Below are 14,052 nucleotides of genomic sequence, written 5' to 3'. Positions count from 1 at the left end.
GCACGAGCCGACCCATGAATCAACTCACGACTCATCCCGAACGCACGAGCCGATCCATGAATCAGCTCACGACTCATCCCGAACGCACGAGCCGACCCATGAATCAGCTCACGACTCATCCCGAACGCACGAGCCGATCCATGAATCAGCTCACGACTCATCCCGAACGCACGAGCCGACCCATGAATCAGCTCGAGTCGGACACAAGTCTGCTGCACAAGAAACTCAATCTTGAGCATCTGTACGCCTTTTAGGACGGCTTAAGCGAGACGCGAAAAAGGCATACACTCCACACCAAGTTGTGCAGCCCCAAGTACAAAAGAAATCCATTCATTCAATAGAAATGATGCCAAAGGGAAATGAACCATTGCCTTCATTTGCTGAAGGCCTTCTGAAGGTAATGGACACCAAGCGTCCACTACACAGATTTGACTGACTCATTTGGCCGAGTTATTAGATTACATAAATTGACGCGCTACATACATTTTGGAAGGAAGGCAACGAGACTAGCACGTGGTGCCCAAATCCCTTCCTTGTCATATACGCTGTCCGAATGGCTGTGGTTAGTCAGACATAGACATAGAACGACAGTTGACGAGCGCAGCCTAAGAAAATGGCCTAACCGCGTTTGAACATTTAATTTAATGTAACAAAGTCATGCTATATATGTTGCATCTCACTGGTATTCATAGCCATTTCATTTATTTATATCGCTACAAATTAGTTCAACTTTGATTTAACATTCGATTTCACCTTCGACTTAACATTTGCCTGAGGAATCGATCCTACGAGACAACTCCAATTCAGATCTGGATTGGATTTCGACCCCATTGGTTACCAAACGAGCACAATGACACCATAACAGTAATGAAGCGCCACGGCATTACGAACGCCTATGTTCACCAACCCCTCGGACGACGTTGACGCGCTGGAGCACGACAGGGGGGGGGGGGGGGGGCACAAGAAAGCAAACAAAGCGCAACCCGAGCACGCTGACTCCACATACCGACCATCTCGAGTTCCCGGGCCGTTGGCAGCGGCCTCGCCTGACCGTCCAGGCGATGCCACGGCTTGTCTTATTGCCTCCTCCTCGACCAGAGTGGCGTCCGAGACCCATCAGTTATGTTTGCCTATGCTAGCTTCCTACACAGCATTGATCGGCATGGTTTAGTCTAGCGCGGGCGCGCCGTTATTGCCGCCGCCGCACGGCTTCCACGGCGCCGCACCGCACACCGTCACCCCGTCAGCGGCGCTCTTGCCGCCCGTCCGGCCAAAGGCACGGCCGCCGCGCTCACGCCGGCCTATTACGCACGCCGGAACAAATAGCGGCCGGGCAGATCGATGCCAAACATAAGCCAGAGTACAACAGCACCAGCAGTCTCGGCTATTTCCATACTATTGGCGATGGCAAGCCTGTCTGCTCCATCACACACAACGCTTTAACGGGCCAGCGGCTCCAGCGCCCCAGCTCCGGACGACACCTGTCGCCGGCGGCTGACTCGGCTTCCCAGGGGTGGGGGCTCGAGCCCCCCAGCTCCGGACGACACCTGTCGCCGGCGGCTGACTCGGCTTCCCAGGGGTGGGGGCTCGAGCCCCCCAGCTCCGGACGACACCTGTCGCCGGCGGCTGACTCGGCTTCCCAGGGGTGGGGGCTTCAGCCCCCCAGCTCCGGACGACACCTGTGGCCTGCGGCTGACTCGGCTTCCCAGGGACGGGGCCAACGCACAGGTGACGTGCGTGCTGCAGAGGCCTTTGAAGGCCTTCAGTTCCGGCTGTCCGAGCGACCACCGGGCGGCCCTACACAGGCAGCGCACAGAGTGAGGGTCGTGTCAGGGCTTCATCTCCGCTAACCGCCCTGCCGACCGCTGCGATCCTCGGAACCCTTCCTCGATGCACACCGGTAAACCCCATTTCGTATCCGGCCCAGCCAAGCTGTCGGCCCCGCGAGCTCTGACATAGCCGCTGTATACATACAACACGGACTGGCGATGCAACGCTTCGAGAAGCATTACTTCAACGAAGGCGGTAAGTTGGGACACCTTGTGTGCAATGTGCAAAGCGGTGCGGTCCCAGAGTAGCTGCGCCCGGTCTACCGGCGACCCAACCCGGTCTACCGGCGACCCCGAGCCCCGGCGCGTGGAGATCCCCAGCCGCCGTGGAGGCGTCAGGTCCCCAGCCACCAGGCCCGCCGCTCGGTCTACCGGCGACCCCGAGCCCCGGCGCATGGAGATCCCTAGCCGCCGTGGAGGCGTCAGGTCCCCAGCCGCCGGGCCCGCCGCTCGGTCGGCCCAGGCCGGCGTCGGCCCTGCGCGCTCGGAGGCGGCCAGCGGCGGACCAAGGCCGCCCAACAGCGGTCGATGGCGGTGAAACGCTGCCGGCTGACGGCACCCGGTCACACGCGCTGGGCACGGCGCCGTCCGCTGCCGCTAACCCGCCGCCGCCAGCTGCCGCCGGCCCGCTGCCGCCGGCCCGCCCACCGCCCGCTGTCGCTGGCCCGCCGCCGCCCGCTACCGCCCGCTGCCACCGTCCCGCCTCGCCCGCTGTCGCTGGCCCACCACTGCCCGCCGCCGCCCGCTGCTGCCGGCCCGCTGCCGCTACCCCGCCGCCGCCCACTGCCGCCGGCTCGCTGCCGCTAGCCCGCCACCGCCCGCTGCCACTGCCGCCGCCGCCCGCTGTCGCTGGCCCGCCGCCGCCCGCTGCCGCCGGCCCGCCGCCGCCCGCTGCCGCCCAGCTCAGAATCGCGCACGGCCGGACGGCAGGTTGGCCTTTTTCGCGACGTGCTGTTCTGGCGATGAGGCCACCGGCGCTCCATGCAGTCCATAAGACAATTTACTCGCGCTCCATGACAGTGACCCCGCAGCACACAGGTTAACTACTTGGAAAAATACCTGATGTTCGCCGCACTTGAAGCTACTACCCAATCCAATTGCAGTATTTTGTCATTAACCGCCAACGTATCCCGACTGCAAAACGTTCGTAACATGTGTTTTAAACTGAATTGCGTTCAGCGCGAATAAAAGTTCAACCTGAGAAGCGAACTAATGTTTTCCAACACATGCCGTTCAAGATTGCCCTAAGATTGCAAGCTCGCGCTTGGTTGCACCGTTCCAGCCTCCTCTAGCAATGTCCCAGCAACTAGTAAAGCAATGTCCCAGCAACTCCTCCATCACAAATGATACGCTCCCTCACAACTATTCCCGCTCAAGCCAGGCTTCGCAATCCTCATTTTAATTCACAGAGCGCGCTGAGAGCTCAGAGGCATCTGACACGCGAGAACAGAAAACTGTCAAGCAGCACGCTGGCAAAGGTCGCATAGCATCCTCGAGGAGCTCCAGTCCGTGCAGCTGAAAATGCTTGCTGTGACGCACTCTGCGGTTCAAACGCCACGCCTTGATTGCACAAATGTAGCTTACATCAATGTGAGTACCTATTGTTATGAGCAGTACCAATGGGAGAGTGCAATAAGCAGCATGGCCCGTGCAATTTCTGAAACAGAAGCATCCTCAGCTGATGTCGCATCTCTGGTCCATTGCATCCTTAGCCAGGCCATGAACTCATACGTCGCCACGTCATGTGGCAACCCTCAAAATGGTGAATGTGAACAACAGTCGGTGCTACAAATCACTGCGTTGTGGTACGTTTCTGTTCCTTAAAAAGACGGGTTCAGGCGATTGCAACGAGTCAACAGACCCTGATTCATAAAAGCCTTTCACGGAGCGACACTCTAAGATAGTGGTGCCCACAGCTGCCACCGCCGTGACCTTTCGAAGCAGGGGCGCAACTCACCCGAAATAACAGGAAGCGCTTACAAAAACCACCCACACGACGCCATCACAACAGCGCGGGGTCACCCACAGCAGCCGCGGACGCAGACCACTCCAAGCAGTCGACACGAGCCTGGCCGCAGGGCCGGAGCGAGGCGGTCCGCCGGCCGCAGGCCAGCGAAGCTACAGCGGCGGAGGGCGCGGTGCCGGCGACCCGGGCCGAGCCAGCCACGGTCACGGCCACCGTGGCCAGCTGCGGCTGACCCGGCCCGGCCAGGTCAGGTCAGCTCAGGTCACGGATCGCCAGACGGGGAGGGGGTGTGAGTGGTGAGGCCCCTAGGTAAAATGTAACAAGGCCAGAGTGTACGTACTCTTAAATTAGAAACCGACTGGTCTCAGCCGAAGCAGAGCACTTCCTGCGCCGGTCTTACGTTTAAACAATGCTGGTGACTTTTTTGCTGCAGTTTCTACCGCAGAGCCCACTTAAACATCGTGCTGTAGGCTTTGAGGCCATAAGTCAGCCTGGTTTGCAGATACTACATAGCATACGTGAGAAACAGCATAAATTTGTTCTTGCAAGATCACACGCCTATTGCTTAACCAGCTGTTTTCCTAGGGGACGCTTCCGTGCCCGTACGTGTCTGTACTTCGCCACAACTCCGGACCAAACCGTGTGAGCCATCTGCAATTTGCAGCGCTCTCAAAAAAATGTTCGAGACAGATTGCGTCTCTGTGTCTGTGTGTCTGTGTGACTGTGGGAACCACGCGACACTAGCAGCGCTTTCAAAAAATGTTGAGAAATTTGGTTACGTTGGCCAAAGCTAAGTTGCAAAAGTTGGTCAACTTGCACCAAAACTGTGGCCGACCTGAGTATAGCAAACCTATTTTCTAATTTATACCTGAGTCACGTCGAAATGACGCCACAGAGCTGCGGACTGGCGTTCTTTGTCCTCCAGCCGCTTCCTGATCGAGTGTTTTCACGAGCCGTGAACTCATGATGACCCGATGAATCCCACGTCATTCTGGTCACAAATCGGCCTCTGGTCACCCTAGGTAACGTTAAGGTGTCGTCACAAAGGCAAACGCTGGAAGCAGCTTCTGGCTTCGGAGCCTGTTTCGCGTTGATGCATGTGTGATGCCAGCGAGGGCGTGCTGGTCTTTCAGCTTGTTTAGCTTGTTCAGTTATGAACTACCCCGATCTGGCTTTCACCCGGACACTCTCAAATTATTGAAATAAGTCGATCTGACACGAGTTTGAAGACTTTACTCCTTTACGGGAATTGGAGAATGCCATGAACCTCACTTAAACCCCCTATTCTAGCACATCTCCCAGTCAGCACATCAGGGGACATCGCAGCTGGGCGAACAACCAGGACGGACAACGCAAGCCCGCGCCGGGGCCGGCGCGCGCGGCCCGGCGTCTTACACGTGTCGGAGGCCACCGAGACGGTGGAGGCGCGCCGGCCCTCGCGCCGCACCGGCGTGATCGGCAGCGAGAAGCGACGCACGTTCGAGCGTTTGTTGAAGCCAGATGTGAGCTGGATCTGCCGGAGACAGTGGCGCCGTCAGCCCCGCCCGACCGGCGGCGCCGCCCCCGCGCCGCGAAGGGTGGGCGGGCGCCATTCGACCGGCCCTCCAGCCCAGGCCGGCCGCCTCTCTACCCCCACCCAGTCGCCCCTCCATCCCCGCCCGGCCGCCGGGCGTTCCTCGTCCGCTTGGCCCTCCAGCCCCACCTGCTGCTGCACCAGCCCCGCCCCCGCCGGATCTCCCACCCACCTGCTGCTGACCCACCCCCACCCCAGGCCCGTCCCTCCTGGCCAGCACTCCCACGCCAGCCCAGCCCGCCAGCGGTCGGTCCAGGTCGGCATTACAGGCGCCAGATCCCAGAACCGCATCAGGGTCACGCTATTGTGAGCGGCGAACGCGTCGTTGAACCTATGCCGCCGCATACTTCATCTTGTGGCGCGGGCAAGCCAGCGCTGACAGGTTCAGACTGGCGCCAGTAAAATCGCGCATCGCAGCCAGGGCACCATCTGGACGGCAGCCAGCCATGCAGGTGGTGGCTAGGACTCTTGGAACGAGGTCACGGGACTGAGTAGCGTCCGGAGGATGAAATGACGCCCGAGGAAAGACGGCTGATGTTCGAGGAGTGGACTGATGTCCGGAGAGGGACCGACTGACGTGCGCGAAAGGACAGACGGATGTCGGAGGGAGGACATTGAGAGTTTTTGAGTTTTGAGGGCGGGTCAACTGCATTCGTTACTTGGGCTCTGAGGGAGAGTAGCCTAATATCCGAGAGGACAGACCGATCTCTGGCAATGGATGTGTTCCAGGCATGGCAAATCCCAGCAAATGTCAGCTTCCTAGGGAGGCCGACTATGAGGGAGGGTCGGTGATCAGCAGCGCAGCGGCACTGACCTTCTCGCGCTCCGGCCCGCTGTCCGAGTCGTCCGACATATCCGAGTCTGATGTCACAGCACACCTCACACGTCGCGCGTTCTTCCTCTTTGGCGGAGTAATCGGCACGGTGCGCGACGCGCTCACTACAGCAGCGCTTGGCACCGGTGATATCTGTTAGGACACATTGGCACGGCTTGACTGGGGGTGGTGGCGGGCGGTCTAAGACAGGTAGTGGTCACGACCAGGCGCAGGTGATGCGAGACCCAATCTGAACAAGCACGTGCAATGCCGGAATGGGCGCCAGCGGCGCGTGGCGCAACAGAGCGGGCCAATCGGCGGTGCATCTGGGGCAGACTGGGGGCGCGCCATCTCCGCCGCGCCCCGTCCCGGTGGACCCGAATATATCCTCTATCGACGTCGGGGGCTGAAGCCAGCGGGGGACGGGCCTCGAGCGGCCGCGCGTCCGTACCGACACGCACAGAGCGCGCCGGCAGCTGTCTCCGTCGACGCGGAGAGTCGAGCCGTCCCAGCCGTCGACGCGGGCGGGCGACACGCCATCACACCGCTCCACACCGCGGAGGAGTCGCCCCCAGGGCTGGAGGCGACGAACCCGCCCGGGCGCGCCAAGACGCCGGCATTGATTTCAGATACAGAATGCCGGCCGGAGAGCGAGGTGCGGGAAAGGCGGCGCGGCCCGGGTTCGCAGCGGCACGGGAGGGGCACCGCCGCCCGGGTTCGCAGCGGCACGGGAGGGGCGCCGCCACCCGGGTTCGCAGCGGCACGGGAGGGGCGCCGCCGCCCGGGTTCGCAGCGGCACCGGAGGGGCACCGCCGCCCGGGTTCGCAGCGGCACGGAAGGGGCGCCGCTGCCCGGGTTCGCAGCGGCACGGGAGAGGCGCCGCCGCCCGGTTTCGCAGCGGCGCGGTAGGGGAGGGGGGGGGGGGGGGGCGCCGCCGGACTGAGCTCGGCGACCGAGTGCAGCGGAGCGGCTGACTCCATCAGACGCGTCTGCAGTGTTAATGCTGTACCGTGGAACGTCCAGACGTGGCGCCGTAAAATGCCCCGAAATAACGACTTCAAGAGCAGAAATAGCAATTGCTGGAAAAAGCAGACTGGTGAACGTTCGAGGAGCTCCATACATAGAAGCTGGCAACAAATGGCAAAGCAAAGGAAACTTAAGTCAACGTCAACGGACGCAAGGCCGAGAACGTGGCCCCGATTTTGACAAAGCGCGGACCATTGCCCGCCCCATTCGATGGCCGTGGACGATCCAGAGGCCGTCAGCGCTGCAGAGGCGACGACCACTCGGCCGCCGCTCCAGAGGCCGTCAGCGCTGCTCGCCGGCCGACTAATGACGGTGTCCGGCCTTGTTAGCGCCGCCGCCGCGCCCGGGGCGCCCGGGACGGCCCACGGTCTCACAGCGACGCCACCCTGTATCTGCAGCCTCGAGGCCCGCGCCCGGCCCCGACTCAGGGCCGGCCGTTTGGACACGGCCGGCGACGCTGCCGGCCGGCTGGCGGTGTGTGACCGGGCGCGCAGCTGACTCAGCAGCGCCCTGCTCTCAGCTGCTGCCACCACGGCCGAGAGGCGAGCGCAGCGGAGCGCCGGACGGCGGGCGTCCTGCGGGCTGGCCCGGCTGGGGAGTCCTCCCACCCAGGGAGCGCTCTGGCGCGGCGGAGCGCCACACAGGTGGATGGCGCCATCCGGTGTCCTATCACACCGAGCCCACCGGCCGCCGGCGTCCCGCCGACCCAGTTTATGACTTGATTGCACCGCCCTATCCGTCGGGCCACCCAGTTAATCCCTGTGTGGTCCACATTCAACTGTGTACCATCGTCAATATACGGCTTCTCTCAAGAGCCCTAAGTCTAAAGTCGAGGGTTAACGGCAAAGAAGTGATCGTGATGTCTCGGAAAAGCCGAGCAGGCAGCGCGAGCTACGATGCACCAAATGAGCGAAAGCGTCCAGGTCTCGGACATTCGCGAACGCGTATGCATGGGGCAGTCACTACCACTGGAGACTTTGAAGCTAGACATATTACTAGTGCTGGGCCAACAGGGGTTTCTCCTGATGTGGCATGGCGTGGAAAGCATCGCATAACTCTGCAGACAGACCACACAAGCATCGTCTAATCGAGATTGTCGCTGCGCAAGACATGCGAACACGAGCCATGACCCAACAAGTGAAGTCAGAGCAAAACGAAACCAATGAGTCACACGTGCATGAATAGCCGATGTAACCCAGTACATTGTCGGATAGCCTATCAAACTGAAGAACAGTTAGCGACCTCCATATCGAACCCACGCAAGCATGCAATTAAAATCGCCTGTTTCTCCGACTGAGGGCGGACCAAACATGTGCTTGACCTAACCGTGTCTGCTGTTCTCTGACGTGTCACTCGCACGATGTGCAGAAGCGAGCGGCATATGTGCCAGCAGTTCTATTTCGAGCAAAGAAACGACCGCGATTATTTCAGCACACGCCAAAGAGGAAAAGCATACCACTTTTTCTGCTTGCTTCGATGCACCCACCTGCCCGACAATGCAAATCAACGTGTTTCCCAGATGACCTAATAGGCCAATTATATGTACGGCAAATACAGTCACTGGCACGGACCAAACGGCCCGCCACCAACAGACCCAGCCATGTCACACACCACCAGCTTCAGGATGGCATGATATGACCCCCGCCCAAGCCCAGCCCGGGGCGAGGGGCTGGGACGGGACAGCAGCCGTGCAGCCGTGCTCACTCAGCGTGAGAAGAGAGGGGAGGGGTGGGAGACGAGGCTGATCCCAGCGACAGAGATCCACGGCGAACGGCGGAGAAAGAGGAAGCGACGGGATCCACTCCTGATCCTGTGCGAAACGCGGAGGGACTTTCAGACAGCCCCGAGCGGCCTGGCGCAGTCGGCGACCACACGGCAGGCGGCCTGGAGCAGACGGCGATCACACGGCAGGCGGCCTGGAGCAGACGGCGATCACACGGCAGGCGGCCGGCGCAGCGGCCTAAAAGAGACGGCCTACCGCAAAACACCTGGAACGCCACCACTACTGCCGCTCCTTCAGGAGGGACCTCAAGACCTCAGCATCGCCCTCTGGTGAGAGAGCGGCTACAACTCAGACCCACGCCTGCGCACGAACACGGCGCCTTCGCGACGGCCCTCTATAAGATTATCCGATCGAATCAACGCCGCCCAGACGCTGTCCACTGGAAATCGTGTGCGCCTGCGACCGACCGTTGACCTCCCGCAGTCTCCAGTCAGGCGGACACCGGGGCAGTGTTGAGCGGACCCCTCCAGCTGGGTCCACCCGCCGCCACGCGCCACCGACCGCCACTCAGACCGAGGCCCGCCACTGCTGTGACGCGCACCAGATGTATTGCGCGTGCCGCCAAAAGCGCTCGCCACCACCACCACCACCAGGCCGGTGCTGGCCGGAGCAGGAGCCGGAGCCAGCGGCAGCGGCGGCACCGTACCTTCCCGCGCCGACACCCAGCTAACACTGCCGACGCGCTGCGGCAGCCCGGCGGCGGCGGCCGGGTGGCGCAGGCCGCGCGCCCTGCGGCGTGCCGATATTAGAGGCGCGTCGCGCTCACCGCGCAGCCGACGAGAAGAAGTTGAGCCGGCGCCTCGGCCGCCGACCGGCATTCAACCTCGGATTTGGGCCGGCGAGCAAACTTTGACGGACGGTGATTTAGAAAATGACGAGGCGCGGGCAATCTGAGCCGGCGCCAACAGCGGCCTGAACGGTAACGCGAGAGTGATGGCTAATCGATGTGAGGCAGGGCGTTGGGTGGGCATAACGGTGTACAGTGAAAACGCTGGTCACGGTGCGTTATCCGTTCGTAATGTTTTGTCACGTTTTTGCGTTACGTTAGTATCGCGAAAAAGTCGCAATACCTGTATCTGGTGGCAAAATTTCCATACCACAACACGATGTACGTCACATTATCGCCACGCATGAGATTACAGAACCCTCGGCGGCGATCGCACGGCTGGTCCTGCAGTCGTATGTGAAGCCCTGTCGGTTCCCGGATGGGAGCGTCGTTGGATGAGCGGAAGATAGGCGGCATGATATGCCACTTCAGCCGCTTCCCAGTGCCCTCAGTCCGCCAAGCAAGCGACCATTCACCGGCACTAGGCGCTATCTGTAGGCGTACCTCTGTGCCAACCGCTTGGTCGTATGGCGTCCATCAGCACCCGTATTCCATGCAGTTCCACATTATCGAGCTACGCATCGCATCAACGCATCGCACCATGTACTCCGCACCAAGTACTCCGAAATCGGGTATTACTGCTGGACGGGTGTAACTCACTCGCATCATGCATAAGCCCAAGTGAGTGGCAGTGACGGCAGCGACGATCTCGTCACATCATACGGAGTTGCCACAAATGTTCACTTCACTCAGCCGCCCCACCCCCTCATGCAGTTAAGAGGGGCTACTAGCCCTCTCCGTTGTTTGCAACGTACTTCACGTACTGCGACAGGTACTAGCGTTACCTGGCTCCACGAATCAGTGGAGCAGATCAGACCACTCAGTTCAGTCAAATCGGAACAGGCCACTCAGATCAGTCAGATCAGAGCAAGCCACTCAGATCAGCCAGATCAGAATAGGCCACTCAGATCAGTCAAATCGGAACAGGCCACTCAGATCAGTCAGATCAGAGCAAGCCACTCAGATCAGCCAGATCAGAATAGGCCACTCAGATCAGGCTAGTCAGATCCAGATCAGATGAGACGGCGGCCACAACTGCCTCGCAAGGAATTAAAGAGCTAATATGTCAATGTACGCATGATAATGTTGACCGGCGAGGCGTCTTGCACGGCGTGAGAGGGCTGAAGTCATAACGTTAAAATTAACGACCATCACCATGCAGATGAAGTCCAGACGTAACCCGCGCGTTTGGTTTAGGATGCAGGGGTGTGTCGGTGTCGTGGCCACTTTGCGCCCACCAAGACGTAACCCAATGGAGCCGGACGCATTTGGAAATTCCTGACATGGGTCTGATTAATGGCACATCATCATCGCACGTCCGTCTGTAATGAGAGTTCGGCAGGCGGATGTTCACTGATATGGCGTCAGTCAATAATTCAATAATTCACACATCGCGTTGCAGGACAAATGGCCGGCTATGGGCCTGACCACGACCGGAAACGACAATCGACGAAATAGATGAATTCGTTAAGTCTTGTTTTTGAACGATAAAACTGAGAGCGCATATGAATAGCATGATCTAATGCGTGTAAAAAGTAACCACAGGCTTAGGATTCACAACAACTGACAACAAGCTCCTAAACATATTCGGTTTCAATAACACACACGCACGCGCCCTCGCCCGCACACATAGGCATGCATACATATATACATGCATGATATACATGTATACAAGCATGATATACATGTATACATGCATATATAAACATTATATATAATGTATACATATATACATACGTGATTCACGATGCATATACACGATGCAATGTGCATGTGTGCGTGTGCGTGTGCGTGTGCGTGTGCGTGTGCGTGTGCGTGTGCGTGTGCGTGTGCGTGTGCGTGTGCGTGTGCGTGTGCGTGTGTGTGTGTGTGTGTGTGTGTGTGTGTGTGTGTGTGTGTGTGTGTGTGTGTGTGTGTGTGTGTGACTGCTTTTTGCTAATTTTCGTTACTACCTGTAAACCCTGGGCGCAAGGTACTTTACAAACCAATTTAAGTTTTTGGCGAGTGACCGACATACTGTAAAATACGTCAAGTGGATATTGGTCACAGTGAGCTGGACTGCACGTTTCATCTTTCTGCTTAGGCGAAGCTGTTTACATTCGAGACCGCTCTTGAAAAGGTGACACGCCCGCTGGTCTGCCCTCGCTGGCGCTCAAGCGCGCGCGACCGGCTGCACCTGTCGACCCGCATTCCTGTCCGTGTGGCGACGGTCATGTGCACGCAGGGAATGAAGGGCAAATGGGAGAGAGTTTCTCCCCCGTCCAGAATTGTTCATCTAGTGTGTTTGTAACGCTTGTTGTTGTTTTTAAATGGGGTTTACGGGCCTGCCAACTGCGGTGGTCATTTGGCGCCCATAACGAGTTATGTTTTACCTAACTAATGAACCACGTAAATGGCCCCAAAGTTGATGTGTTTGAGAAATAAAGACCTGTTGAGATTCAAGAAACTGTGAGTTGTCTCCCAGTATGTTCAAGAGCGTCATGGGCGAGTCATGTCGTCCAAAGTGACGTTGACGTTCTTCCACAATGCGCGGACCCGAATAAGCACGTGGCGAACGGTGACGATAGCACCACATCGATGGCAGATAGGTTTATCGACTCCCCCAACATATAGCCGTGGGTTGCGTACGTGTGTCCGACACATAGTCTGCAGAAGATCACCTCTTCTCGCCACACTTTGCGGAAACAAGAGAACCACTAACCCAGCGGGGGTTCTATTGCTTTAAGTTTATTACCATCTGTCCAACCCCAACAAAGCTGCCCCTTGACGTACAGGACGGTTTTTATTGCAGGGTAAAAATATCTAGCAGGGATAGAAAGAGAACGCACACATGGAGCTAGCGCTGCTCGCCTGACAGCCGCGTCAGCCAACTCGGTACCTCGATTCCAACGGGACTGGGGATCCAACATTCCGGCTCCGGATCCAACTTTCTTTCCGGCCTGATCCAGTTGAGTCAGGCGTACTCAAATGTCCTGTACAAGATGACATGATGGATGAAAAAGACTGCAGACTAAGAATGCTGCTCGATGAGCCCGTCAAAATGAGATGTAAAGGTTCATCGCCGACTTCAATGAAACATAGCGCCTTAGTGATTGCTATCAGCTCCGATGCGAACACCGACGTGTGCGGAGACAGTGGAACGACCTAATGGAGCTGCCGCTCACAACACAGCCTACACTACCAGAGGCTTTAAAGCCGTCCGTGTAAGTATGTGCATAACCCTCACATGACGCCATACGCTCAAGCGCCACGGACCTCATCATTTTTAAAAATGACATTCTTTTTTCATTTCGGTCAGCGATGTGTCTGTTGAGGGTAAGGTCAAATGCCAGGGAGGAGCGGAAAGATCCTCGCTTCACCCTTCAAATGGAATTTCGTTGTCTTGCATTAGTGTGTATCCGGAGGCCAAAGGTGACAGCATGCGCCCGAGGTGCATTGCGAGCAAAAGGCACAGCAGGCCGCGAAAAAAAAACGTTATATGCCGGATACGACGGGAACTGACGCAGCTTCAGTGCATAACGCAAACCGAGCATTTTCCTCCTCGCTGACAGAGGCGGGTCGTGCTTCTCCACAAAGGCTTTGGGCACATGATGTGTGGAAAGCCCCTGTGACGGCACGTATAACAGCGTGATGGACGGTGTCAATGATGCGTTTCGTAGATTTACACGCGCTGGCATAAATAAAAAATGCAAAGTCCAGCTAAAATTGTATGGTTGCGCGATACCATAGCAAAAGCGTACTCCGATCTCCCCCATGCGATGCACGCAAAACACATATTAGTATATTCAAGGATCTAAAACAGCGTTCGCGAAGCTTCTTAATATGTACCTTAAACGTTAGTCGACGGTCAAAGTATACCCTAAGGTAACTGGCCACAGATTCAGTTGGAAAGCGTTTCCCATACAGACGGATAGACAGGTCACCGCATTGCAGGCTGCGACAAAAATACATGGCTACAGTCTGGTTACTTGAAAACCTAAACCCGTTCGTGGTACCCTTATCGGTCCCACTTCTCGACACGGTCCACACCACCTGGAGTTGCAGCTCCATCGATGGTGCTCTCGCTACGCTAGTCCAAGCGGTAGAATTATCAACGAAAGGGGCACGATCTACACACTGCGGCAGCATAACCCCGACGTCCTTAATCATAACGGCGAATAAAGCTACACTGAGGG

The 14,052-nt window shown here is 58.1% G+C and overlaps 1 protein-coding gene across 3 annotated transcripts in view; it reads right to left on the bottom strand.

Annotated features, from left to right (window-relative positions):
* LOC119090437 (adenosylhomocysteinase-like 1) overlaps window positions 1-14,052 on the bottom strand; it is a 90,220-nt gene that overhangs the window by 32,185 nt on the left and 43,983 nt on the right. The window contains exons 1-2 of one of the 3 annotated variants that reach the window (XM_037213244.1): window positions 6,183-6,354; window positions 5,191-5,308 (exon numbers count right to left, since the gene is read on the bottom strand). The exons of the other annotated variants lie outside the window; for them this stretch is intronic. Of the exons in view, the coding sequence (XP_037069139.1) occupies window positions 5,191-5,308; window positions 6,183-6,221 (157 nt within the window). The 5' untranslated portion in view covers window positions 6,222-6,354. Of the gene's footprint in view, window positions 1-5,190; window positions 5,309-6,182; window positions 6,355-14,052 lie in introns of those variants that run through there. 3 annotated transcript variants of the gene reach the window in all.

Source organism: Pollicipes pollicipes, unplaced genomic scaffold (assembly GCF_011947565.3).
Source record: "Pollicipes pollicipes isolate AB1234 unplaced genomic scaffold, Ppol_2.1 Scaffold_3087;HRSCAF=3621_pilon_pilon_pilon, whole genome shotgun sequence".
Classification (NCBI taxonomy): domain Eukaryota; kingdom Metazoa; phylum Arthropoda; class Thecostraca; order Pollicipedomorpha; family Pollicipedidae; genus Pollicipes; species Pollicipes pollicipes.
This window is presented reverse-complemented; position numbering and strand designations above follow the sequence as displayed.